The 25632-nt window shown below is 34.5% G+C and overlaps 1 protein-coding gene across 2 annotated transcripts; it reads left to right on the forward strand.

Annotated features, from left to right (window-relative positions):
* Positions 1-3031: 3031 nt before the first annotated feature.
* On the forward strand, positions 3032-21132 carry LOC113763155 (GPCR-type G protein COLD1). Of its 2 annotated transcripts, XM_027306886.1 has the most exons (14): positions 3032-3502; positions 4661-4761; positions 8020-8127; positions 9115-9235; positions 11543-11672; positions 12165-12243; positions 13867-13955; positions 14257-14349; positions 14641-14667; positions 14795-14881; positions 16525-16596; positions 18057-18187; positions 20492-20656; positions 20854-21132. In XM_027306886.1, the coding sequence occupies exons 1-13, from the start codon at positions 3288-3290 to the stop codon at positions 20643-20645; spliced, it is 1407 nt and encodes a 468-aa protein (XP_027162687.1). In that variant the 5' UTR covers positions 3032-3287; the 3' UTR covers positions 20646-20656; positions 20854-21132. The 2 variants fall into 2 exon arrangements, with proteins under 2 accessions (XP_027162687.1, XP_027162688.1); XM_027306887.1 differs by lacking the exons at positions 20492-20656; positions 20854-21132 and having other exon boundaries at positions 16525-16605; positions 18079-18159.
* The last annotated feature ends 4500 nt before the right edge of the window (positions 21133-25632 follow it).

Raw genomic sequence — 25632 nt, forward strand, 5'->3', positions numbered from 1 at the left:
CTAGGATAAGCCAACCGAGAGGGGATGAATAAGTTGATATGCTTATGTTGTGTTTGGATCGCAGTTTTTTAAGTAAAATTTTTTTACATATTTTGTAAATATATTTTTTAATTATTTTTTTGATTTCACATACATTAAATTAAATTGTTACACTAAAATTTTTACAAAAAATTCAAAAAATAGCAATTCAAATGGGTTCAAATAGCTTAACCTTTCCAACACACACTCGAGTGCATGTCTTTCGATAGAGAAAAAATGTTAAAAATCTTAATATATGTCTTTCAATAAAAAAAAAATCTAAAACTCAAAGATAGATAGACATCTTCTTCTTCTTTTCTTTTTTTTTTTGTGTAAGCGAGAGGACTCAAACCTAGACCTCTTACTTACATTTCCTCTCCCGTACCATCCAACCCATCCCTACTCCTCAAATCTTACGCCTTCTACTCCACGTCTTTCTGTGAGAAAGAGAAGGGTCAGATTATAAATTGATGGTGTAAGAGTCAAGAGTGAAAGGCGCAAGTGACAAAGTTGAGTGATTAATGGTATGTCTAGCGGCTTGAACTCGAAAATTTTATCTCTTTTTTTTTCACGATATAGTTAAGCACTATTATGATTATATATGTGACTACTTCCAAGTTCATTTGGTGCCAAATTCTCCAATATTTTATATTGTTATGTAATGAGAATTGTAAAAATATGATTTTTTTAGTCCTTATGTAATGGAGAATTTAAAAATAAAATTTTTATCCTATCTCTAGGGAATAAAAAACCTAAAATTTTGGATTTTACCTTTTTACTATGTAATCTACTGGACCTTCAAGTTTCGCTTGTTTATCATGCATTCCATTGACTTTAACAGCTCCAATAGATGGAAAGGTCAGAAGTATGCATGTTAATCGATAGAGTTTTGATTGGATTTAATTGATTCAAATCCAAACCTGCTAAATTTATTTTGTCTAAATAGAAAATTTAGACCCGACCTCATAAGTTTAGATACCCATGAGTATCTTTTAATTTATAATAAAAATAAATTCCAGACAATAAAACATATGAAATCCAAAGATAATAAAAATAAATACCAATTATCACTTTCAATAATAATATACATATACATACATGCATGCATGCATATATACGTACGACACACACATTACACGTTTATGCATTCAACATTTAAACTTGCATGTTTTTTAATTTCATATACTCTTTTTTTCATATAAATTATAACCAACTTATCAGATGAATTCACATATCCACATTTTTGCCTCTTGCATTTAGATACTTTTTCAAATGAGTTTCACTCTTGCTAAAAAAAAATTAACACTTGCTACTCTCTTAATAAGTGTTCAAAATTAACACCTGAGGCTATCCCAAAGCTCAATAGATTGTAGATTTGGGCACAAAATATACAAAATTAGACCTTACCCAAATTCATGATTTTTTTTTTCACAATATTTGAATTCGACAGGGTTTGGATTTGAAAGTTGAATCCAAATCCAAGAAAAAATACGATGATATAGGTTGGGTCTAGGTAACATTTGACCTTTAGTGAAAAGTATAACTTGTAGAAATTGGGAGTTAAAAATAGACAAATAATTGTTGGAAAACTAAAAGCGCACAGACATAATAGCTTGAGGGCCAATTAGACATTTTGCACAAATTATTGAAGGCTGCGTTTGATTCAAGGGATTTGGTTATGAGGTATTTAGATTTGTAAATTATGAGGGATTTGGTTATGAGGTATTTAGATTTGTAAATTATCAATTTAAAATATGTTTTAATAATTGATATATTTTTTGATGAATGTTAATAAATGGGAAATTTGCATAAACCTCCCCTGAGGTTTTTGACACTAGCACTCACCTCCCTTATGGTTTAGAAAATAGCACTTACTACCCTTGAACTTAAGTATTGTGTTGCAGATTCAGTCCATGCAGAAAAGTTACCATTAAATTTTTTTTTTTAAGAGATGAGATGAGAAATTTATACCATATTTGCCCTTCATGCTGCTTGCCAAGTTGTATTAATAGAGGAATGACAAGATATGAAAAGTTATTAAGAATTAGTAAAATTCAAGGGGTATCACTAACGGTTAATTAAATGACTATATATCTAACTTTTTGCAGCAAAATTTATAAAAAAAATACATGTCACTTTTAAAACTCTCTATTAGTAATGTGAATAGCTATTTATGGAGGTAACACAACTGCTTATATTGTTAGCTCCAATCATATACAAAAAAAAAAAAAAAATCACTGAACAATTAGCTAATTAACAGCAAACTTAAACATCACTAAAAGTTACTGAACACGAGATAAGCCTAGTTACAAGTAATTAGAAGTGCATATTAATAAGATAAAGTTGTTTTTAATTAATGAAAACTATAGTAATTGCATTGAAACCACGTACTAAAACTGTTGCTGCTGCTGATATTTCCAAATTACAGAGTTATAATTGTACTAATGGAAAGAGATGTAGCAATTTGAGAAGAAGTAGTAGGCTAAATTAGATGAGGTTTAGAAATATAAATGACTTGAACAGATACATTTGTGTAAATTCTCTTTATACTTTCTTTAGTAGATCGGATTGCTTACTAGCCTTTCTCTATGTAGTTGTATAAAATTAGATTTAAATTGATTGATTTGAAAAACTAATATATAAAAATGTACGCCGTTTTCTCCCTCAATTGGCACCATTCCTTAGTTTTGCTTACAATGGCTAACGATGCTAAAACTCATAGGTAATCTAGTTTAATTAGTCACTCAATTTGTTGACAAAAAATAAATTTTCTTTTCTAAAATTTGTTCATTAAGTTTCTGCAATTAGTTAGGGTATAAAAGTAAAATCATACAATTTATTGTTAGTAATAGGTCCAATTTCCACCTAGGGGAGGTTAGTGCAATTTTAGAAACTATAGGGGAGGTGAGTATTAGTGTTAGAAACTTCAGAGGAGGTTTCTGCAATTATCCCTCAATAAATCCTACGAAGCCCGAGGGTTAGATTGATCAATTTTAAGACGGAGGGAATGGGAAGGGGGGATTCGAAGAGAGAGAGAGAGGGAGAGAGAGAGCGAATTTAGATTCGGTGCGGTGAAGCAGAAGAGAAATTTTGAGCAGGAATACTTAGAACACAAAATCAAACAGAAGACAAGACGAGTGTCGTCAGTTCTGTGGTAATGCCAAGTTAGTATATTGGTTTGGAGAGTAAACAGTAGTGCAGTGCAGTAACTGGGGCTGGTGCTGGTAGAGGCAAAGGGATTGATCAATTTTTGAAGGGAAGGCAAAGGGATGGGATGGGGCATGGTGATATGCGAGGGAGTAGTGGCGGTTGGATCGTTGGTGCTGTTGGGGTGGGCTGGACTGTGGTTCCTGAACCGCCGGCTGTACAAGGAGTACGAAGAGAAGAGGACATTGGTTCAGATCATTTTCAGCGTGGTCTTTGCCTTCTCCTGTAATCTCTTTCAGCTCGTCCTCTTCGAGATCATTCCCCTTCTATCTAGGGAGTAAGCAACTCGCCACCCTCCTACTAGTCTCGCTCTAGTTCTCCCCCTCCTCCTTATTATTATTATTTTTTAATTTGCTTGTTTGAAAGGGGGGAAACGAAAAAAAAAAAACTAGGCTCTCCTCTCTTTCGTCCTGTTCCCGTGATCACGTCCAACTAGCTTCACCAGCATCATTGTGCGCTTTACAATTATTTACATACCAATAATCAATCTTGTTACTGAAACTTGTTTCCACTACACTTACTATTCTTCTGGGAACACAAGTGTTGTGGCTGGGTTTTCATGGTGGTTGTTTGGTTCAGTTGGACTCAACTCCTTATTCTCTTCATCGTGCGCCTCAACCTTACCTTGCTTCTCCATGCTCTTTTATGTGTTTTTGCCAAAGACTATGGGTTCGTTTCTACCTTCTTAATTCTTGACTTGTGAGATCAAGGCTGGGAAAGAAGGAAGCCCATTGGTTTCTTTCTGGATAATTTTGGTGCCCGCTATCAATAAGAGTTACTCAATTGCCCAAGGGTGGACATTATCATTTCTGTTCAGATATTGTTCACTTTAGCAGCTGGACATTTGATATTTTGACGACTCCTGCTAGCATTTGCGCTGAAGTTCAGGTTGTATTTTGAGCTCTATTTACCAATGGGCTGCTAAAAACATTTAGTATGCACTTGAGTTTGGTCGAGTTGCCTCGTTAGATGTCAAACTCCCAAACTCACTTCTGCTTCCAAAAGATATCATAAGCCAGAACTGCAATCGTGTTTCATGGTAGATTGTGTCTGTTAGATGATTTAAAATGTCTGTTGTTGTGTGTTCGCGATAGTTAGTGGCTGCTGCTGCGTCATAACTTCTGTTAACTCCATGACCAGTTATCATGAATAAACTCCTTGTTCCTTTGTTTGCCAATGTAAATCTTTTGCTACACTATATGTTTTTATGTTGAACTTGCAGTCATATTTAGACAGCACATTGCTATGTCAAGGTATGAGCATGAATATACCGTGGAAATACGACATCTTATTACTTCACTGTTTCTGCTTTCCAGCTCCTTGTGAGGATGCTGAACTAACTCATAATTTTACATCGACAAGCTACTTTACTAGATTTTTTATTTTATTTTATCTTTTTATAGTTATCTGATAATTTGTGTTCTATTGTTTGTAGGGCCAGGTGGATCAATTGGAAGGTTGACTTGTTTTGCTTGATCATGTTACTGGTTTTCATGCTACCTTATTATCATTGTTATTTGATGCTTTGCAACAATGGTGAGTTGCTTTTGGCTCGTTGATTTTTCAAAGGAGTCTAATCTCTATGCTTCTGCTATGCTTTCTAAATCTGTTCACCTATTTGGTGGATTTGCTGGTTTGCATAGGCTTGGAGATTGAGATTTTATCAGGTTAACATGTTTAATCCTTTTGCTCTGTTTTCTATTGGCGTAATATCACCCATCAAATGATTTAGGTCTATGTTCCAATTCACCTATTTTATGATGGAGTAATTTGCAGAAGCCTGATATTACCTAGGTTTGGTCTGACCTGAGATCCAGTTAGTCCATTTTTGTTTTCCTCTTTTTTTCTGTTTTCTTCTAAAGGTTTTCTTTGCGTCCCCATTCTCATTTCTCCTCAATGTATGTACAATGTTTACATAAGTACAAAGATACAAGTATGTGTATTGATCCTTGTGTGGATATGTACGTGCGCATATTTAAGTGGAAGAAACAAGGTAATATGATGAAGGATAGATTGAAAAGGAAATAGGAATATTGGGTAGAAATGGCCTTCATACATGTAGTATCCCCTTAAGCAGCAGTACTTGTTTCATGTGTTGGTAGCCTGCTACTAGCAAAGGAGAACTTCTGAACTACTGGAGGCTTGGTAAATAGATACAGCATTGCATTTTATTTTCCTTGGTGAAGATTTTGTATCGTTATGTTGCTTCTTTTTGTTACTTAAGGCAAAATTCGTTTTCTATGGTGCTAGTGGAAGAATGAGAGAAACGTTGCGTGTTCCGGAACTGTGAACAGTAATGTTGCCTGTTCATGGAACTGTTATGTGAACAGTAACGTTGGAAAATGAGAGGGGATTTACAAACTATAAAGACTCATAAATCTCCTGTTAAATAGGAAAGTAAGCTAGCGAAGAACTTTTTAGGAACTTCTCTTTAACTATGACTCCAATGAACAGACCAAAGTACCCTTAAGACCTATAATCACAGAAACTACTAAAGGCACTTAATGTATTGTTGCTTGCAATTAGGCTCCTAATCTTCAAACAATGCCTAGTTGAAGCTTGAGGAAAATCATGAAGATATTTAATTATAGTTTTCCTTTGAACTCTTTGTTGATTGCATCATTCTGGTTGGAAACTCTGGCCTCGAGTTTTGAGTTTTGAGTTTTGAAGTATTGCAGGATAAAGAACTGGAAGATCTGAAGCGAGTTGAAAGGAGAACTGAAATTCTGAAAACTTCTCTTGCCATTTATTTGAGGGAGTGACATGAAAAAGTGGGACTTCATTGGCTGAATATCTGGTCTAGGACAAAGTCAGTTGTTGGAGCTGATAGATTAGAAAACTTTTCTCGGCTTTGCTGCTGGACTTGCTGAATCCTTGATGCTGCCATGACCTTTTTCATATGTTCTGATACAACAAAAGCATTCTCTTTGTCTGAAACAAAGCCTTCCACAGACTTAGTTTTTGGAATTTCCATCACCAGGAATAATGTAGTCAACAAAGAGTTCAAGGAAATCTAGATTAAAGATTTTCGTAATCTTCAACTAGGCATTGTTAATTTAGAATCAATAGCCAAAACTTTAGGATTATCAGCTTTGACAAGAGGAGCATTAACCAGATTCCTGCTTTCTATCCTTTCTGGGTGTTGGATAATTGGACTGCAAATGGCATCACGACCTGATTTTGTTCTACAAAATTGCAAAACTGCCAACTTGGTGTAGAAGGTTCCCAGACATTTTGGGTTGGATATAGTGGAGTAAACCTTGACACATACCCTTCCTCTGATGTGCTGCTTTCGGCAAGACCATACAACTCTCCAAACAGCTTTTGATGACAACAAGAGGCAAAATACTACAAGAGTACTTCTCTCGTCTCCCCCCAACAATTTGTTACTCAAATCTCTTTCAATTGTTACTCAAATCTCTTTCAAGTGTAGACCACCACAGCTTAGCCCTTAAAACACTTTAGCAAGTAGGTTGTATTATAATCCATGAGATTATGGTGGTTAAAGTAAAATTCTAGAGAAGCAACATCTGCTGGATATCGTAGGACGACCTAAGCCTTCAAAGGAAGAAACAAACATCATGATTTTTTTTCTGCTAAAGCTAGAAGGCAAGATCCCATCAATCTTGTCTACATCAGTTTGGTATCAAGAGCCCAAACTTTCTTCTTCTTCATCAGTCATATTTCCTTCTTCCATAAAGTTTGATTTTCAAGAAAATCAACCATATTTATGGAAGAAGGAAATATGACTGATGAAGAAGTAGAAAGATTGGGCTCTTGATATCAAACTGATGTAGACAAATTTGATGGGATCTTGTCTTCTAGCTTTAGCAGAAGAATGAGAGGGTGAAGAGTATCTATGAATACTAATGCTGGAATAAGAGGGGTAGAGAAGGATATTTAGAGGGAAGGAGGAAAACAACTACCAAAACAAAATTCAATAATTCTTATTCACTGAATTCTATCTGCTAGAATAATGTAGAAGCATAAGTACTTATAAATTGTAAAGCTTCATAAATCTCCTATTTCCATATTCTACATAGAAAATTAAACTAGTGATGAACTTTTTTAGGACTTCTTCTCTAAAGATGGCTCCAATTACTTGTGTAAAGACAATTAACATATCATTGGTCCGGTGACCAGGGAGGGTTCTTATAGCCATCCCAACTGTCAGGTTTAGGGTTTGAATCTTGTGTCTAGAGTTGAGGGTGGGAAGGAAAGAAAAAAACAGTTGCTTCTAATCAGGCTGATCTTCAAACAATGCCTAGTGAAACTTGAGGTTAGTGACAAAAACTTTACTTCTACATTTCCTAATTCTTTGTTGACTGCATCACTATATACAAGGAAATGTTTTGTGGTTAACAGTTTTAGGGGAAGCGGACATTGTGTGGGAATGTATTAAAAGGAAAATTAATTTTGCAGAGGGCATAGATATGGATAAAAATGTAGTTGTTTTACTCTGATTGTAAAGGTTCTGAGCTTTGCTTGGTTGAGCTAGGATTTAGTATGGAAAACCTTGATAGTTACAAATTTGTTGGATGGAAAATGAATCCACGTATGTTGAATATGTTTTATCGTTTGTACATTTACCGTTCTTCATAATTATGTATCCCAAAGTACCAGCATAATTGAATACTCATTGTTTTCCATGTGCAAGAGTATAGTATATTGGTAGACGTGAGACATGTATCTTCTAATTGCAGTATAAATAAGCCTCCAAGCAAGTTGCTGTCTATCTGAGATGAATGAACCAAACATGCACCTGTATTTTTTCCTGAATTAGATCTATTTCAGGTTTGAGAAAGGAACGGGCTGCACTTGGTGCAATCTTATTCTTGTTTGCTTTCCTCTATGCTTTTTGGCGCATGGGCATCCACTTTCCTATGCCTTCACCTGATAAAGGTTTGAACTTGTCTAAACCCTCAAAATTTACGTAGTAGATGGCAATATCTCTACTCTTTCAACCGCTTTCTTGTCCGTGGACCTAAGTAGTAACTTGCATTTCTTGTTTGAAGTTCAAAATGTCCATCCTGTAATGCATTGATGTCCATCCTGTAATTTCACTGTTGGTTTGCCAGTTAGTTATGTTTCGAGAGCTTTGCTAAGGACTAGTTTGGCATAAAACAAGGTTCTCCCCCATGGTCTCCAATATATTTACTGACCATACTTGTAATCTTTGAAGGAATTGTGATCTTAGATTGCTAAATTTTTGGTGAGTAATCAAAATTCGTTTTTGGTTGCAATAAGTAAAGGTACCGTCTCCCTGCTCAATTTCTGCTGCTGTCCTTCATTTACATTGGTGCAAATAAGTGCAATGTCAAGAAGTAAACCTCTCAATGTCAAAGCTGATCATTCTTGTGTTAGTATCTTTCATAAATGATATTTTTTTTCTTGCTAGTTGGCTTCGAATGGAGCACATATCTACCTGACCACCACGCTCTGAGTTTCAAATTTGCCCATTATTAATGCAATACATGCATCTCAAGCTATGTGGGACGATTCAACTGTAATTACTGGATTTTCTGCCCAAGTTCCCCTCCCCTCCTCTGTTTTCACTTCTTAATTCAAACATGTCAGCTCTATTGCTCTAGCTTTGGAACTATTGTTCTTTATTTCCACTTTCAAATGTTTTTGGATCAAAAGCTTAATTCCATAAAGTTTGTCCTTTAACTGAGATTCCTATATGTTTCATCATTTTATGTTTTGGGTTTATTTGGAGGCTTACCTACATATCATGCTTCTGATTTCTGATACAGAGTTTGTATAAGCATATTCCCATGCTGATCTTGCATGGCTCTGTGGCTTTCTATCATACTATGTCTTAATATCTCCTACCAAATTTTCATTCTTTTTATTTGCCATCTTCCTTACAAGAATTTTGTCCCTCAGGTTTCTTCACCATGCCTCAGCTGGTGAGTAGAATTGGGGTAATTGGTGTCACTGTTATGGCTGTCCTTTCTGGTTTTGGAGCTGTAAACTTGCCATACAGTTATTTGTCTCTCTTCATTAGGTAAGATAGAATTGTGAATATTCTTATTGCAATCTTTCAACCATAAATTGACCATTAGGCCATGTTTTTGATGGTGCCCTCTTAATTATGACCTTACTAGTGCAAATCAATAACCTTCACTGACTTCAGACATGGTATAGATTCAAGAGTTCTTTTAGATTATAGTCTCAGTAAATTGTTCTAAAAGCTTATGTTGTTAGTGTTAATTCATTGGCAATTACATCAGTCTTTTGTAAATTTTGATTTCTGTATTTTCAACTTCTTTTTTTGCATCTACTTGTCAAATCTTTATTTGGATATCCTGGTTGCATTGGGGTCCAGAGACAAGCTTGCTTATCTATATTTTCCTAAATGTGTTATACCATACAGTTTTGGCAGCGAGTTGCTATTTTTTTGCTGCATTACTGTAGTAGGCCAACTATTGGGAACTTTAGTTATGAGACTCCTGAAGCCATAAATAGTGTTTGAGAAACTCAAGGCACTATTTTTTTATTTATAATTTTGCCAGCTGTACCGCCAGCATAAGCAAATTTGCTCCAATTGGGATTTTTAGGGCAGGGATCTAATGGGCTGAAATAGACTTACTTTTATTTAACATCAGCTAGGTTTACTATCGTTTTGCACATATATGTAGATGGTACAAGTAACATAATGATATCATACAAAGAACAAGTACCAAAATATATCTGGGGTTATTTACATGCATTAAAAGTTATGTACCAAATTCTATATGTCTTTGTGCACCTGTTCTTCGTAGCGATTTGCATCAGTATTGAGGGTTTAATACTATTTTTAATTAATACTGTTGTCTTTATTCTTGTTCTTAATGAATGAAGTTGGGGTTTCAAACTTTGAGGTGTAAATTATAGATATCGACTTTTACTGTAATCGAGTGGCATGGAAAAATTCAAAAGTAGCAGGAAGTTGAAGTCCACGTATCCCTTCATTAGTGTTCCAAAAAAACTAAAGAGAAAAGAGGAAGTGCGGAGACCTAGATCAACGTCTTCTTCTTCTTGTTCCTTTGACACTTATTGCAGACATGGTTCTTCTTCTTGGCTTGAGCTCAAACAACTAGTATGAGAAGTTTCTTCTTTCCTTCTCCATTCCTTCTTGGAGATCGTGTCCATGATTTTTGCCCTCTCCGCAGCTAAGTAGCTGACTAGGTGTCACCGAAGGTTTAGCTCTTACAGGTACAACTATTGCTGTAGAATCTGCTTCATCATTCTTCGTGGCTAACCAGAGCCCTGTTGTGCAGCTATGTTGAGGGCTTGTTTTCTACCTTGAGCCGCCCAACTGTCAATTCTATGGCTACACTATGCCATGAAGCCTAACTGAAAGCTTGACAAGGCCTGTTTTTGTATTTTCACAGTCCAGTTGTTCCTAATTAAGTGAATGATTTCGTCATGGTCCACAAAGAAGCTTTGAGACAAACTTTTTAAGTCCCTGTTGCCTAGGCTCCCAGTGCTTGGGAGCTCACGGTTGACGTTCCCCTTTTTTTGGGGCTCCTGTTTCTTTCTTCCTTTCTTTTTTCTTTTCGTTTCTTGACTAGAGCTAAAGTCTGCGTTGTGAAGATTGACTTTGACTTCGATGTTATGTAGTTATATATTTAAAATTAATTAAAAACTCCTATGTTGATGGTATGTTTAATGTTAACTTAGGTATCATTCTTATTTATCTTTTCACATGGGTATGGCACTTAAATTTGTGCCCAAACAGCCAAATCTCATGTAACAAAGTACTTTGAGGAATTACTTGGAGATAAATCACGAAGAAGAATCTCAAACATTTACTCCTGATCTTTTCAGACTATGAGGATTAACTGTTTTTATTTATTTTACATCCTTGAATTATTAGGTCAAGAGGGCATTTTTTGTAGAAGCTGTTTATCTTTTCATCTTTTGTCTGACCCACCAATTAGAAGATTTGTGTTTAAGCCTGAATTCAAATTTTGGGTTAGAGCACTTTGAAAACTAGAGTGTCCTCTTCTTTGTGGTCCTGTCATTTCTGATGTATTTTGTTCAGTAGAATGCCGATCTAATTTTACTGGTGGAGCATTTTTGAAAGAATTTTGTGCTTAAAAGTTAAAGCTTCAATTCCCTTTCTCAGAGCAACTTCCTACCAGAATGCTATCTACAGGATCATGAGGCTGGTGATGCTATGAGTTTCTTGTCAATAATATGAATAGCTCTTTGTGGGGTCATTCCACTAGAGGGCTTAATAGAGCACAGAATTGTTCATCCAGTTTCTATCACTACTATAAAAAAATTCTGGTCTATGAAACTTACTAGTTTTTTCATCCGTGAAAAGAGAGATTGAGGAATCAGAGATTAAGGCTCTGGAAAGACAACTTATGCAGTCAATTGAGACTTGCATTGCAAAGAAAAAGAAGATTATTCTCTGTCAAATGGAGATGGAAAGAATACAAGGGTCAGAAGAGGTACTCTTTTCTCAGCATCTGATATGATCTGTTAAAGTTCTTTTTCCAGTTTCTCTAACTTGGCAGCTACAAAAAAAATTAATGGTCTGACACGGTGCATCTCGCCTTTACTCTCTCAGTTAAATAAAGGTCATAGTGGCACAAGTAATAATAGTTGGTTGAGGTTAATGAGGCATCACTAATTGTTTTTTCTTTATAAACCATTAATTGTATTATTATATGGTCTGAGAGCATTTTACTTTTTCAGGGGTTTTTTTCTTTTTTTTTTTTTGGGGGGGCGGTGGTGGTGGTGGTGTTGGTGTTAGTAAATTGCATTTGGACACATGTAACCCATTAATAGTACAGTTGCTTTTGGTTTGACAACTGTTTTTTTAATACTACATAATGCTTTGGGAGGAAGAAGCTGAGGATGATATATTGTAAGCTTGATTTTTCAATATTCTTTGTCTAAGCTTTGTCTTTAACATTTCTTAAAAACTGTATCTATTGCAGAAATTAAAGGCTAGATCCATCCTAAAGAGAATTGTGGGAACAGTTGTTCGATCAGTTCAAGAAGACCAAACAGAACAAGGTCTGTATTTGTTGAGTTTCAGGTGATGTATGATTTTCATCTTAAAACTATCGCTGAGAGTTTTTGCTTAAAACTTCATTGATGATAATCTTATTCTTTCCTGCCTGTGTTGATGTTGGCCTGTGTTTTTCCTGAATTCTTTGCTTGCCATTTGTTAGTTGCTAGTTTTGCTGGGATTTTTTTTTGTTGACTTTTAATTTGTTCAACTACAAAAGCAAACCACTTGGGGATTTAGTTTCTAATTCAAGGTACAGTGAAAATCTTTAGTGTTGTCTACTTATAGTAATTTTATGGTGGGTTTCATGGTGGAAGCATATAGTCTGAGGTTTAACAGATATATATTCCTTTCATATTCTTTGCCTATTACAACTTTAAGGTAAGATCTGGGAATGCAAAAACAGATTGATGTCCTTACTGCACTCTCCTTATACCTTGAAAGAACCTCTGTCTTTGGCTGCTTTATTTATGCTACAAAAAGGAAATAGTTCACCCCTAAAACACCTTATCTGGAAATTTCCTTTCATCAATATTACCTTTGCTCTAGTTTGATAGTGGAAGACCCCAACTGGAGACTGCAGAAATTTTGTTGTTTATCTGTCTAATGTTTTGGCAATGGTATGAGGGTTAAGGAGAATTGGTTCACCTTTTCTAACTTGTGATCGCTTTCAAGGAAGGACTGGGAAATTATTATTTTATTGGTTTTGGTGATTTAAAAATGACTGGCAGGATCAAAATATCTTCAGTTTTCGTTGCCATTCCTTTGGATACCTTAGCAGCATGAACCAATATAAAATTAGGTATTTGACAATAAAAAAAAAAAAAGAGTACAGTTAGGAAACATGATAACATTCTGACAACAAAATAGTAACAAAAAGAAGACTTAAATTGAAGTGCTTTCTTGAGAAGTGAAAGGACAATTTGACATTGTGTCATAGATGAAAGAGTTAAAAGGATGAAGTAAGAAAGAATGGCCTCAGTGACATTAAGCCTACAATAATGTTTGTGTGTCAATATTTGGTTGTGCTTGGAGCCAGGGATGTCTTCCTTTTGAAGCCTTTTGCAGGTATTATCATTGACTAGCTTGACTTATTCATAGGAAGCATGTATCTGCTAGTGCTCACCTCATTTGTGATAATCTTTTTCCAGGTTATTGCTCTTTCTTTCTCCCTGTCCTGACATTTTTCACATCCATTCTTTTTCTCCCCCGTTAACATGCATGCTAACCTGTCCAACTAATGAGACTGGACCTTCAGCTGGAAATCTTTGTGGGTTCACTGACTTTCATTATATCTGCTGTCCTACATGTGGGTCCGACGTTTTGCAATTGTTGATGAGATAGTTTGCGGTACCTAGGCATACATATAAACTACTGGATCTTTCACATGGCTTTTTTGTTAATCTCTGGCTTTGGTGATACAGCAATCCGTGGCCTCTACTCTTTGAACAAGCTATTAAATTGTATGTGTAACAACAATTTAGATCTTTAATGCCAGAGTCTCTAGCCATAAACCTTGCTGCATATCAGCTGAAGTTTGTAGGAATTTATCTTGATTTATGTTGTGTTGCTTCTCATATGTCGTTCACTTTAGGGAGTGTTTACTTGATGTTCTTTTTTCCTTGAAGATATCAAAGGCATGGAAGCAGAAGTACAAGCCCTGGAAGAGCTCTCAAAACAGCTGTTTTTGGAAATCTATGAGCTTCGTCAAGCTAAGGTTGTGCTGCTTTTATATGTATTTGTGGTGTCAGACACTAATCCTTTTCTCGTATAGACTTTCTTCGTCGCTTACTTGATCTAAATTTGTTAATATGCATGATATAATTTTTTTAATTTGACTCTTGTTGTTCAAGGTCCTACCATCTACGCCCCCTTCTACTGCTAAATTATTAAATCATAATTAAGTGCACTAGCTAATAATGAAAAGTGATGTCACCAAGTGTACTTTCTGATAAGTCATAGGTTGTTTGGATGTTTTGGCTGTACGTCTCATGCTAATTTGCTACACCATTTTCCAGGAGGCTGCTGCTTATTCTCGAACATGGAAGGGTCACATGCAGAACCTTTTGGGCTATGCATTGTCGGTGTATTGTGTGTATAAAATGATAAAGGTATGGGAAACTTGAATGTTTGGTAAATGCCAAAGCTCAGAAAATTTTCTTGGTCACACAGATGTTTATGTACTTTCTATCTAGCAAAATTTTATCAAAAGAAGTGATTTTGGTACTTTTTGAGACCAGAAATGATTTTTTTGTAAGAGAAATTTGTGTTTTTCATATAAAATCTGAAGGCTTTTCTTTTCGGGAAGGCAGGCCCCAACTTCTTGAGTTGGTGTAACACTTGTTTTACTATGATTGGGTGCGTAAGTTATGTGGCCTGATTAATTCATTTTATACATGCAGTCCTTGCAAAGTGTTGTCTTCAAGGAGGTAAAGCCTCTCTCTCTCTCTCTCCTGCTATCATCATCATCATCATCATTATTGTTATTTCATAGCTCGTTATCAGCTATGGCTTCCTTCTTGTGCCATTTGGATGTTGATCACTTTCTTGTGACAGGCTGGTTCGATTGATCCTGTGACCTTGACAATCAGCATATTTCTACAGTATTTTGATATAGGTATCAATGCCACATTATTATCTCAGGCAAGTTCATTTTTTGGTTTTTGTTACTCAGTAAATTGTTACCACTGGATGTCAAATCTTTGGTGACATTGAAGTTTCATCATGATTTGTAGTAGGTAGACTATTTTGATATCCATAGGAAAACTCATCAAAAATGAAAACTATGAAAGAACAAGCTCACTTCATGGTATTGGTATCTGATGCAAATAGGGAAGAGAAAGGTTTTATGGAAGTTCTTATGCTTGTGAAATGTGTCTTGAACTTCAAGCAAGTATATATACAAGCGACTTAGTATCCAATGCTTGGCATGGAGCTTTTAGCTTCCTTAAGGAGATTTTCTTATGAAGATCTGAACGACTTTTGTAGAATGTTGGCCTTGTTTTGCTTTGTAGGCTTTTAAACCACAAGATGCTTCCATAATGCCATAAAATTTTCAAAGTACCTAAATTGTCCTAGGAAAGCAGATTAGACTGGATAGCTCCATGAATAAACACGATGTACTGAAATCTTAAATACTTTGTAACCTATCAAAGAAAACAACTAAGGATACATCTTATTCAACATGGTAATCTAATTTGCGTCTGGTCTTCTCTCAACCTGTCCTGCACTGCATCTATGAACTAGGAATCAACTGAGACACTTGGCAGTTAGCTATTTACAATGGTTCCATGAGCCCTAAGAAATTATTGGTTTCTAAAGCACCTGCCTTGATCTGGTTGGAATCTAGATGGCATTCCTCCTCGACTTTTATGTTTACTCTACACTTTCCTCCAGTAATTCATGAACCAGCTTGAGTCCAAATATATAATGTGTAATAAGTGTGTTAATTCTTTGTGTAGTATCATTTCCTATTATGCAGCAGTTTAAATTTCTAAAAAGGTAAAGGTACTTCTATTATGGCTTCTTCAATTTGGGTTGTTCTAGTTGCTTACTTTTTGAGAAGAAACAGTTTTGTTGGTAGTTAAGTGATACATTTTGGTGCATGACATATTATTGATATAGAAAATGTATTTTTTGGAATTTCGTTTGACTTGACTCGTTAGACTCCCAGAATTGGTATGAGAGATTTTTGTCATCATTTTTATGCATGTGTATGTTCAAGAGCACAAATGTGTAAATAACCAATGACAAAGTGTACACTTTTTCATTGCTTGTGCGTGTGTGTGTTTTTACATCAACCATGCTACATTATTTATTCCTGCCATCTTTCTAATGGACCACTCACTGGGCCTGCCTTTTATTTACAAATTGAATTCTTCTGCAAAAGGCCCTACTAACTTATGCAACACTTTAACTTTGGGAAAAATAGATGCTGGTATAGCAGGTTAACCACTACGAACAAGATCACATGAATCTCCCTTGATTGGGCCATGCTCACAGAAGGAACTAGAAGCTGATTGTCTTATGTTGGTAAACTTGTAACTAACTTGAGTGGGAGATATAGTGGGAACTTGGCTGCAGGAGACTGATGCATTTTTGTTTACCAATAGATATTTATAGATTGTTGTTCTATAGTAGGGTGCATGCTGATAAGGTCAAATATAACGAACTTCACTTTCACATGGACTGCTGTGTGATTCCTGTGCTAGGATTCTGATTGTCTCACATCATGTTACATCATTTGACTCCACTTTGTCTTACGTTTCCTGTTCTCTTTTGTGCAGTACATATCGTTATTGTTCATAGGAATGTTGATCGTAATATCAGTACGGGGATTCCTAACTAACTTGATGAAGGTATTTATAGCATTTCTAGTGATCCTTTTTCTGTTGTGTTTGTAACTATTTACGTTAGAGACATTGCTAATCTTTTCCTTCCCATAAACACAAAGATTCTGAAGAAAGATTTACTTTTAAGAGACAGGAATCCATATAAGCAAATGGAAATTCATATGAATATGAACTAGTCACACAGCTATCCTGATTTTAGCTCATACAATAGGAGGTAAACCCCAAGCACAGTGAAACACTGTGTTGCTTTAAAGTTCTAAATGTTTGTCTCTAGCTATCTCTGGCTTTGGGAGACACTTTAGAATCACTGTATACACATGATGTCTCCATTGACTGTTGTAAGTTGGCTCAACAGAGATGAGAAAGAAGATAAGTAAGACATGAATTCATTGCTTATTGCTAAATACTTGGTTCTACTAGTCGAAATCCTCTGGTTTAAGCTTGTTAGGACAAGCAATAACTTTACATCCTTCATTCTATGAGCACAAGAATTGAACTGCATACGAACACCCACACAAAATGATGGATGCATGACCTTTCAGTAGGGAGGGAAAAGTTTTCACCTTGTTTCCTGGAGTTTGGACATGTGGTATGCTTTTATTCTTTGTTGTGTATCCTCTTGAATATTTAACAAGCTAAAGTGGAGTGAAAATAAAGAGCAGCAATAATATCATCTTTTAATATAGATTTTATGTTGAAAAATATGAAATATAGTTGCTTATCTTAAAGTTTGAAATTCAATGTATTCAGAGAAGGTCTAGTCTTTGGCTTCGTCAGATCGAAATTATTTATTCTTCAATTGACATTTCTTTTATTATCAGGGCCCATTTAGGGTTGTGGTAGCTTATTGAAAAGTACTTCTTCAATAGAGCATTTAATAAAAGTACTTATTTAAGTGTTTAATTGCTTTTAAGTATACTATTTGGAGATATAGTTCAATAAGTACTTATTGTATTGGATAATGTGTGATTTGACAATTTTTAAATGTTTTTATCCCTTTATTAAGTTTATAATATGGGATAAAATGATTAAATTCGATGTTTTATTTTTTAAATCTCAAAAGCTACTCTAAAAGCACTAAATTTGAGCTTTTGCTAAAAGTGCTTTTAACACCCAAAACTCCGCTCCTAATTTATGGGATGATGTTCACCAAACACCTTGAAAGCACTTTTAACATCTAAAAGTACTTTTTCACCAAAAGTACCACAACCCCAAACGGTGCTTGAATACGGCCAATCCATTTTTGTGGGGGAAATTGTAGTTGTGCTTTAACTTCTTAGAGGAGCAATATTGCATAACTTGGTGGGGCCAATGGTGGGCTAATTTGGAAAGAATTAGATTTTTTAGGCTTTTACATGAATTTTTAAAGTTGATGAGGAAAATTGCACCCACTAAACATAACATGGCCCCACATTTCCAGCACATGCAAATACATCCTCCTGACTGTAGTATTTTGTCGTATGCAGTTCTTCTTTGCGGTTTCTAGAGTTGGGAGTGGATCATCAAGCAATGTTGTACTCTTCCTATCAGAAATTATGGGAATGTATTTTGTGTCTTCAATTCTTTTGATAAGAAAAAGCCTTGCAACTGAATACAGGTATGGGTGTTTGATATAGGTATACCCCTTGATATTTGTGTACTGGTGTAGTTAATCATCTGTATCAAGCTCACATCCAGTGAAGACTTGTGATTATTTCATTCCTCATAGTATTTATTTCCTTCATGTTAGTGTATTTCTTTCTTGTTGTCCCTTCTTCCACCTTATGCACTGAACACCAGAGATGGGTATTGCTGCAAAATACTATATTAGATTTGGAAAATTTGGAAAAGGGATATAGGAAGAATTGAAATTCATAAATAGGGTGTAATATTTGGGAAATTGTAAATTGGGTTTGGAAATGGTAAAAAATTTATTTTGTGGACAAAATTACAAAATTATCCTTAGTGCACATACTAGCACTCATTTATGCACATACATCATACATGCACATTTGAGTATACGTATGTGCATATGCGGATGCATATGGTATTCACTAAAGTGCACAATTTTATTCATTAAGGTGCACGATGCAATTCAATAGAGTGCTCATTGTTATGAGGGTAATTTAGTTATTTAGCGATAAATTTATCACCTTTTGTAATTCATAAGTAGTAAACCTTAACAAATTTATCAGCTTTTTTAATCCATGAGCAGTAAACCTTAACCCATTTCCCATTCACAAATTTCCAAAACTTAAACCCTATTTATGAATTTCAAATCTAGCTATTTCCTTTTTCCAAATTTTCCATAATGAACTTCATAGAGTTTTTCAGATCAGAAGGGTACCTTTGGCTTAATATTGGATATAATGCATAGTCTGATGGAGGAATGAAAGTGAAGTACTGTTCACATCTCACTATACACACTGCACGGGCTACAGAGCAGGATTTGGGTTAGTCACGTTAGGAGTTTATTGATAGTATTTCATTTGCCTAGTTGGTTTAGGATTCTGGTATTCTGTAGCATTGTGTGCGTCTGTGTCTGTGTATTTTATTTTATTTTATTCTTTTAGTTTCTTGGTTAATAAGAATTTAAGTTACATTAGATGTACATCTACAAATTTTTGTTGTCATTTCCTTGTTTTCTTTTTACTTGTAATTTGAAATTGGTTGCTTTTAATCAGCTGTCTTGTACTCATGGTTAGAAAAAATTGAACTTAGCATTTGTAACTCATCTTGCTTCCTGAGTTTTTAGACTGTCATTGAAATGCAAAACATATAAGCTTTTTCACCTTTACTCAGTTCGCTCTCTAGATTACAAAATTTTCATTAGAATGAAAACTACACAAGCTCTTTAATGTTTAAAGAATTGATGAAAGATCCTAGTTTTGTTTTCCTATTTTCAAATCATCGTGTAAGAAAGGCGTGTGGTGTTTTTGCTTTTAAATTGAGCCTATAAACTAAATCTTCTTCAACATAAATGTCCAAAGTGTGGTTTTCACCCAACTTATGCAGCTTTATTCTAATATTGATAACCTCTTGTGACAGTGGTGATGAGCCATAGGAGAAAAAATTTTGACATGAGAGCATTGCAGGGGCATACAGTGCTCAATGTAAAATGTTTAAGAGTATCAATACCATGAGCCTTTCTTTGGCTTAATATAAATGTACCGTTGTTTGATGATGAAGTCACTTGAGTACTTAAGAAATGCATCTATCAGATAGTGTTTGTGGCATTTTGATATTTAGCTGATTTTTCTTGGTTGTAGATGTTTCGGTAAAGAACTTAACTTCATGCCCTTACATGATATTCTGTAGTTACTCAATGTCCTACTTCAAACAGCTATTCTTTACCAAAATAGAATGAGAGGAGACATTGTAAAACCAATTCCTTTGTGTCATGTAATGCTCATAAGTGGAGGAATCATATTAAGCTTTCATAAAGCATCCAGCTCTAAAGTTGCTTAAATACCCCAGCAGCTTGTTAAAAACAAGTGGTTCCCTCCAGGCTGGGAGCTGAACTTGAGAGTTGAGGGGTGCAAATTTTATTTTTTAAGGACCTCTTGGGATTTTATACTTACAAGAGATAATTTCTTTGTTAGGTGTTGGAATTTTTACAGAAAATACAGCCTCCCAGCTCAGCACCCCCCTTAGCAGTTCCAAGTGAAAATAAATTCTCAAAAGATTTATGTTTTTTACCTCACACTGCATTGTTCTGCAACTCATGGGTATCAGTCCTGTCCCCACTAAAGCAGGAGCTTTTCTTTTGTTACATGTGTAACTGGGTACTGCTTCATGTATGGTACTTTTAAGTTGCTGCATTGGTTATAACTTAGTAGGCATTTACGTTATTAATACTCAAGTAGGAAGTTTGAGTCATTCATCTTCAGATGCTTTAACCTGAGCTGGTGTCTATTGGCAGGACAATTATTACCGACATTTTGGGTGGTGACATTCAATTTGACTTTTACCACCGGTGGTTCGATGCTATATTTGTGGCCAGCGCATTCCTTTCATTGCTTCTGCTTTCAGCTCATTATACATCTCGTCAGGCTGATAAGCACCCAATTGATTAACGTGCTTCATAGTTAAGTTCTTGAAACTGATTTTGGATCCTTGATGTTGTTTTCATCCACATATTCAGTTGCGTGGTTTTACTTTTCTCTACTGTATGCTTACAAACTTGAGCAGTTCCAGTGGACTATATATTTGGCTGTTGTTTAAGGTGCATCAGTTTAGGTAAAATGCAACTGATCGGTTTTTTGTTTCTCACCTCCGGAACAGGTCTTCTGCAGCTTTTGTGTGGCCGAATCACGAACTCTTGACAATATTTGTACTAGTGGTGCTGTATTTCCCTATTTTCAGAACGGTGCTATTTTCATTGAAATATGTGTGGCTTGCGTTTGAAACTCGGTACTTCCTGAGGCTGCATATCCAACTCCATGAACTGGTATTTTATTTTATTTCAGATTAATGTAATTAGAAGAATATACGGCTATCAACTGCACATACAGAAAATATGTAAAATATGCATTTGTCCAAAAGCAACAAACGTTTTAGTAAGTCTTAAAAGGGAAAACAATCCAGAGGGTTTGGAGGTGAAAGAAAAGCTTGATTTGGATAGATTAGAATATCTCAGATGATACTAGGGATTTTTTGAATTTGACTGGCTACCTACCTTAATGAGAGCACAGTTGAACTTGATTCGAATTTACATGTTTCTAGATAGGGATGGCAATGGGCACCCGCCCCGCGGGGGGCTCTCGGGGCGGGTTGTGGGGCGGGGGTGGGGGGGAATTTTTTCCCCCCGCTTAGAAATGGGGCGGGGGGCGGGGGAGTATACCCCCGCCCCGCCCCCCGCAAAAAAAAATATATATATATATATATATATAATTATATATATAATTATATATAATATGTAAGTTAATTAGTTATAAACTTATGATAATGATATTATTAGTTAGATGTATTATATAATGTATATTAGTTTATGTAATATAATTGATATTATCAATTATATGAATAATTCTACATGTCTACTAATAGAATTTATTAATTAGTTATACTAAATTTACTAATACATTTATACTAAATTTCTAATTACACTTAATAGAATAACACTTTTTTCTCAAAAAAAAGCACAAACACAATAATGAATTAGTGATTGCATTTGTACTAAAAGTGAAAACTTGACTATTTTAGTTATATTTATTTCATCATATTGGATTGTATTCAAATAACTTATGTTTGATTGTTTTTATGAGTTTCAATTGTAAAATTACAATGAATAATAATTTGGTGATGTGTTGATATTTTAGTACTTGATTATTTATTAAAATTTAATTATAATAAAATTATATAATAAAATTTTATTAACCCCGCGGGGGCACCCACGGGGGAAGCGGGGCGGGGGCGGGGGGAGCAGGAGGCGGGGGACGGGGGGAACTAATAGGCAACGGGGCGCGGGACGGGGGAGGGGTCCCCCGCCCCGTTGCCATCCCTAGCTAGACAATGCTCGACTCAGGATCAACTGGAGTGGATCCCAATCTTTTTCCTACACATTAATGGAATGGAAGAAAAGCCCGATTTGAATTAGACTCGGGCCTTGTTCTTAGTCAGATTTTTGGAGCAAGTGATCCATCAATCACTCTTCATTATCTCCCATGTATAAAAGTGCCTTCACCCCATCTTCATCATCTAATAAGTGTGTCAAACTCATGATTTGTTTATATTAGAGCAACTGGAATACATTACGAGTTGTCCTGTGTTAGATCAAGCTCAAGCTGGCAATTTAAATTTATTCACAGTTGTGCCATCATTTCACAAGTGAAGTTAAAATAAACGCCTTTGAATGGAGACGCTAATATGCTGGTCTGCTTGCTGCGTAGAGATTAATTTGCTTTGCGTATTGTATTACCGGCACTATCTACCTCGCCAGCACGGACTGTTTTGGATGCCTTGCTATTTGCTTCAAATGGGGCATTTCTTAAAGAAAGAAAAATAAAAAGAACCTCTGACAAAATTTTGGCAATCAAATAATTTTATGTACATTATTATCGTTAGGAAAAAAAAATAATTTTATGTACATGAAATAGGCTATTTAATTCGGAAAAATTCGTACTTTTGTTCTATGTGTTAGTTTAAATGTCTCCTCGTTGGTTGCAATTGAATTGAGTGAAAAGAGTCAATTTGTTAATGAACAAAAGGTTTGTATTATTGTTCGATGACTTTGGCACTCCACAAGTTTCATCCACTCCGTCTACAGTATTCATTACATTAGAATGACCAAAATACCAATACCCAAAGAGTTTAAACATCGAAAACTCCCAAAAGCATAGCAGACAAACTCCTTGGCTATTTGTTAAGAAAAATCATATATAATCTTGAGTTAAAAAGTGCAAAAACTTAGAAAATAATATTAAATAATTTTAAAAATCATTGAAATAACAGGAGAGGCCCTAGATTTTTTTTTTTTTTTCTTTTTCAAATTTCTTAGTACGTTGAGAAAAGATTGAGAAATTAAATGAAAAATCAAACACATAGACAACCAATTGGGAAGATAAAAACTATTAGTACTTTTTTTCTTTTTGCTAGAACATGATGTGTAAGTGAAAGTTTTTGTGATTGAAATATTAAGAGGGTGTTTTTGTTCTTTCCAAATCTCCCCACAAATTTTTTTTTTTTTTAAAAAAAGAATTAGTTACTTTTACTCTTGACCACCAAAATCATCGGCATGATTTATTGGTTTTCTTATTATGTGTCCTAAGTTCAATTGATAAGCACACTAAAAAAAAAGGTAGATCATCATAAAATTTTGGATTGAGTAAAAATTTTAGCTTTTTTCTATAGGGAAGAGCTAAACCCACGCCTCTTCATACTGAATGCACACTTTATACATTTATTAGACACTTATGCCCTTAGATTTTAAGTTTATTTGGTGCTTTTTGTAGTTTCAAGACACATATATTTATATAATGAAAAAGAGAAAAAACAAACAAATGGTTATATTGTAAAAGCAAATATTGTCAAACATTTTACAAGGGCTTCAGAATATTTGTTAATTTAAAAATTAATTTAGTAATCCAAAATTTTCCATTACTAATAAGTTTGTAAATAGAAATGTTCACGTAATTCAATTCTATAAAATTAAAATCAAGCAAGTTCCAAGGTGAAATATGCAACTATATTGACTTCATATTGGTATTATACACCATTTGGTTACATGCAAATAGTTTTTTTTTTAAAAAAGACTAGTAGGTCATGAGACGAAAAAAAACATAAATTTTTGGAACAAGAGAATCAAGAAGAGGAATTTCTATATAAGACTTAAATAAATATTTGAATGTGAAATTTTTCCCGTTAAAAAGATGTTAATATTCCCTCTCTTCGTTATATGCAAAGATAATTAAAAACTATAAAAGGTGTTGATTTAATGTATAAAAACTAACGGCATAGTAGGGGTGGGCGTGGGTCGGATACTCGCCTCATCCACCATTTTTGTTGATTTGACCCGCACTTTGCGAGTCAATCATTTTTTGACTCTTACTCGTCCCGCATATCAGCAGATACTCAGTTATAAGGCACCCGCTAAGATAGAATCGAGTCAACTAGTACCCCCTCGCCCCACTTATCATTTAATTTTTTTTAAAAAAAATTATACTAATTTAATTTTGTATTTTACATATTCATCTAAAATTTAATAAAGATTTTTTTTCAAAAAAAGTTTCTCACCAAGAAACAAGCATGCAAAGAGAATACAAGATAAAGGAAAAAAATTAAAAGAATTCAAAATCAATAAAAGTTTGAAATAAGTAACACATTTTTTTAAATGTATGTTCCATATTAACTAAATTCTTTTCTACAAAGCATAAGATCATGATCTCTACAAATGAATCTTATAAATAAACTATAGTCTCTCATATTTGTAATGCAATTTGTTCAATGAAATTACTTATTTATCTCTAAAAAAATATTATTTTATAATATGTGTATAAAAATATATAAATAAATATATGCGGGGGCGGATCGCGTACCCGTGAGTTTTAATTATATGACCCTAACTTATCCTGCATTTTAGTGGGTATCTAACACTCTTTTGATCCGATCAAATAATACATATCGAGTATCCTAATTTTCGAATCAGATCGGATATGACGGATTTTTGGGTTAGCGGATAATTTTGCCCATTCCTAGGCATAAGTATCTAATAAGTGTATAGGGTGTGAATTTAGTATGTAGAAATACAGTTTTAACCCCTCCCTTTTTATATATAATGCAAAAATTTTGAGTAAAAAGTTTTCACTATGTGGAAAAAGTAGATTACAAGATGGGAAGGTCACAAGTTGAACAATAAATAAATAAACACTTGTAGGTATAAAAGCCTTCTAGTAAAAAGCTAAGAGGAAAAATACCTACTTACTTCTAGGTAATATTAAATTCTCCACCATGGGTTTTACTTGAGTGAGAGGGATACGGGAGAGTTATTATGGATTCCCTAGTATTTTCCCCTTGTTTGGTACGCAGGAATGACTTGAAAAGAAAAGTCCGTTCTATTTCAGTATTTGATATGGTTGGAAAACCCTTTTTTCTTGAAATGTACATTCTAATTTGTTTCGTGGAATCTTATTCTAGAAAAAACTCTTTTCTCCTTTATCTTAAAATGCCTCAAAAATAGAATGCCAAATTTATCATTATAAATCTTTATACTACATCAAGATATCTTAGGTTATTTGTAAATTCAATTAATGTTTGAATGTAATTTTTTCATAATAAATAATTTTACTTGTAATTAAAATAATTTTTCCTTTTATAATAAAAAACAAATATTTTAAGATACTTTTTTTTTGATTTTTTAATAGTTGTGCAAGAATTTTTAATCTGATATCAAAATTGAAATTTGACTTCATGTAAATTCACATTATATTGCTCAAAAATCCAAATTCAACTTGAAAATCTATGTATTAGAATGAGTCAAGTATTACAATAGAAGAATTTTGTTATCAATCCTCATTTATTTTTAAAATAAAAAAATTTAAATTTCACGTAAATAGACAAATACTATTA

Source organism: Coffea eugenioides, chromosome 2 (assembly GCF_003713205.1).
Source record: "Coffea eugenioides isolate CCC68of chromosome 2, Ceug_1.0, whole genome shotgun sequence".
NCBI classification, from domain to species: Eukaryota; Viridiplantae; Streptophyta; class Magnoliopsida; order Gentianales; family Rubiaceae; genus Coffea; species Coffea eugenioides.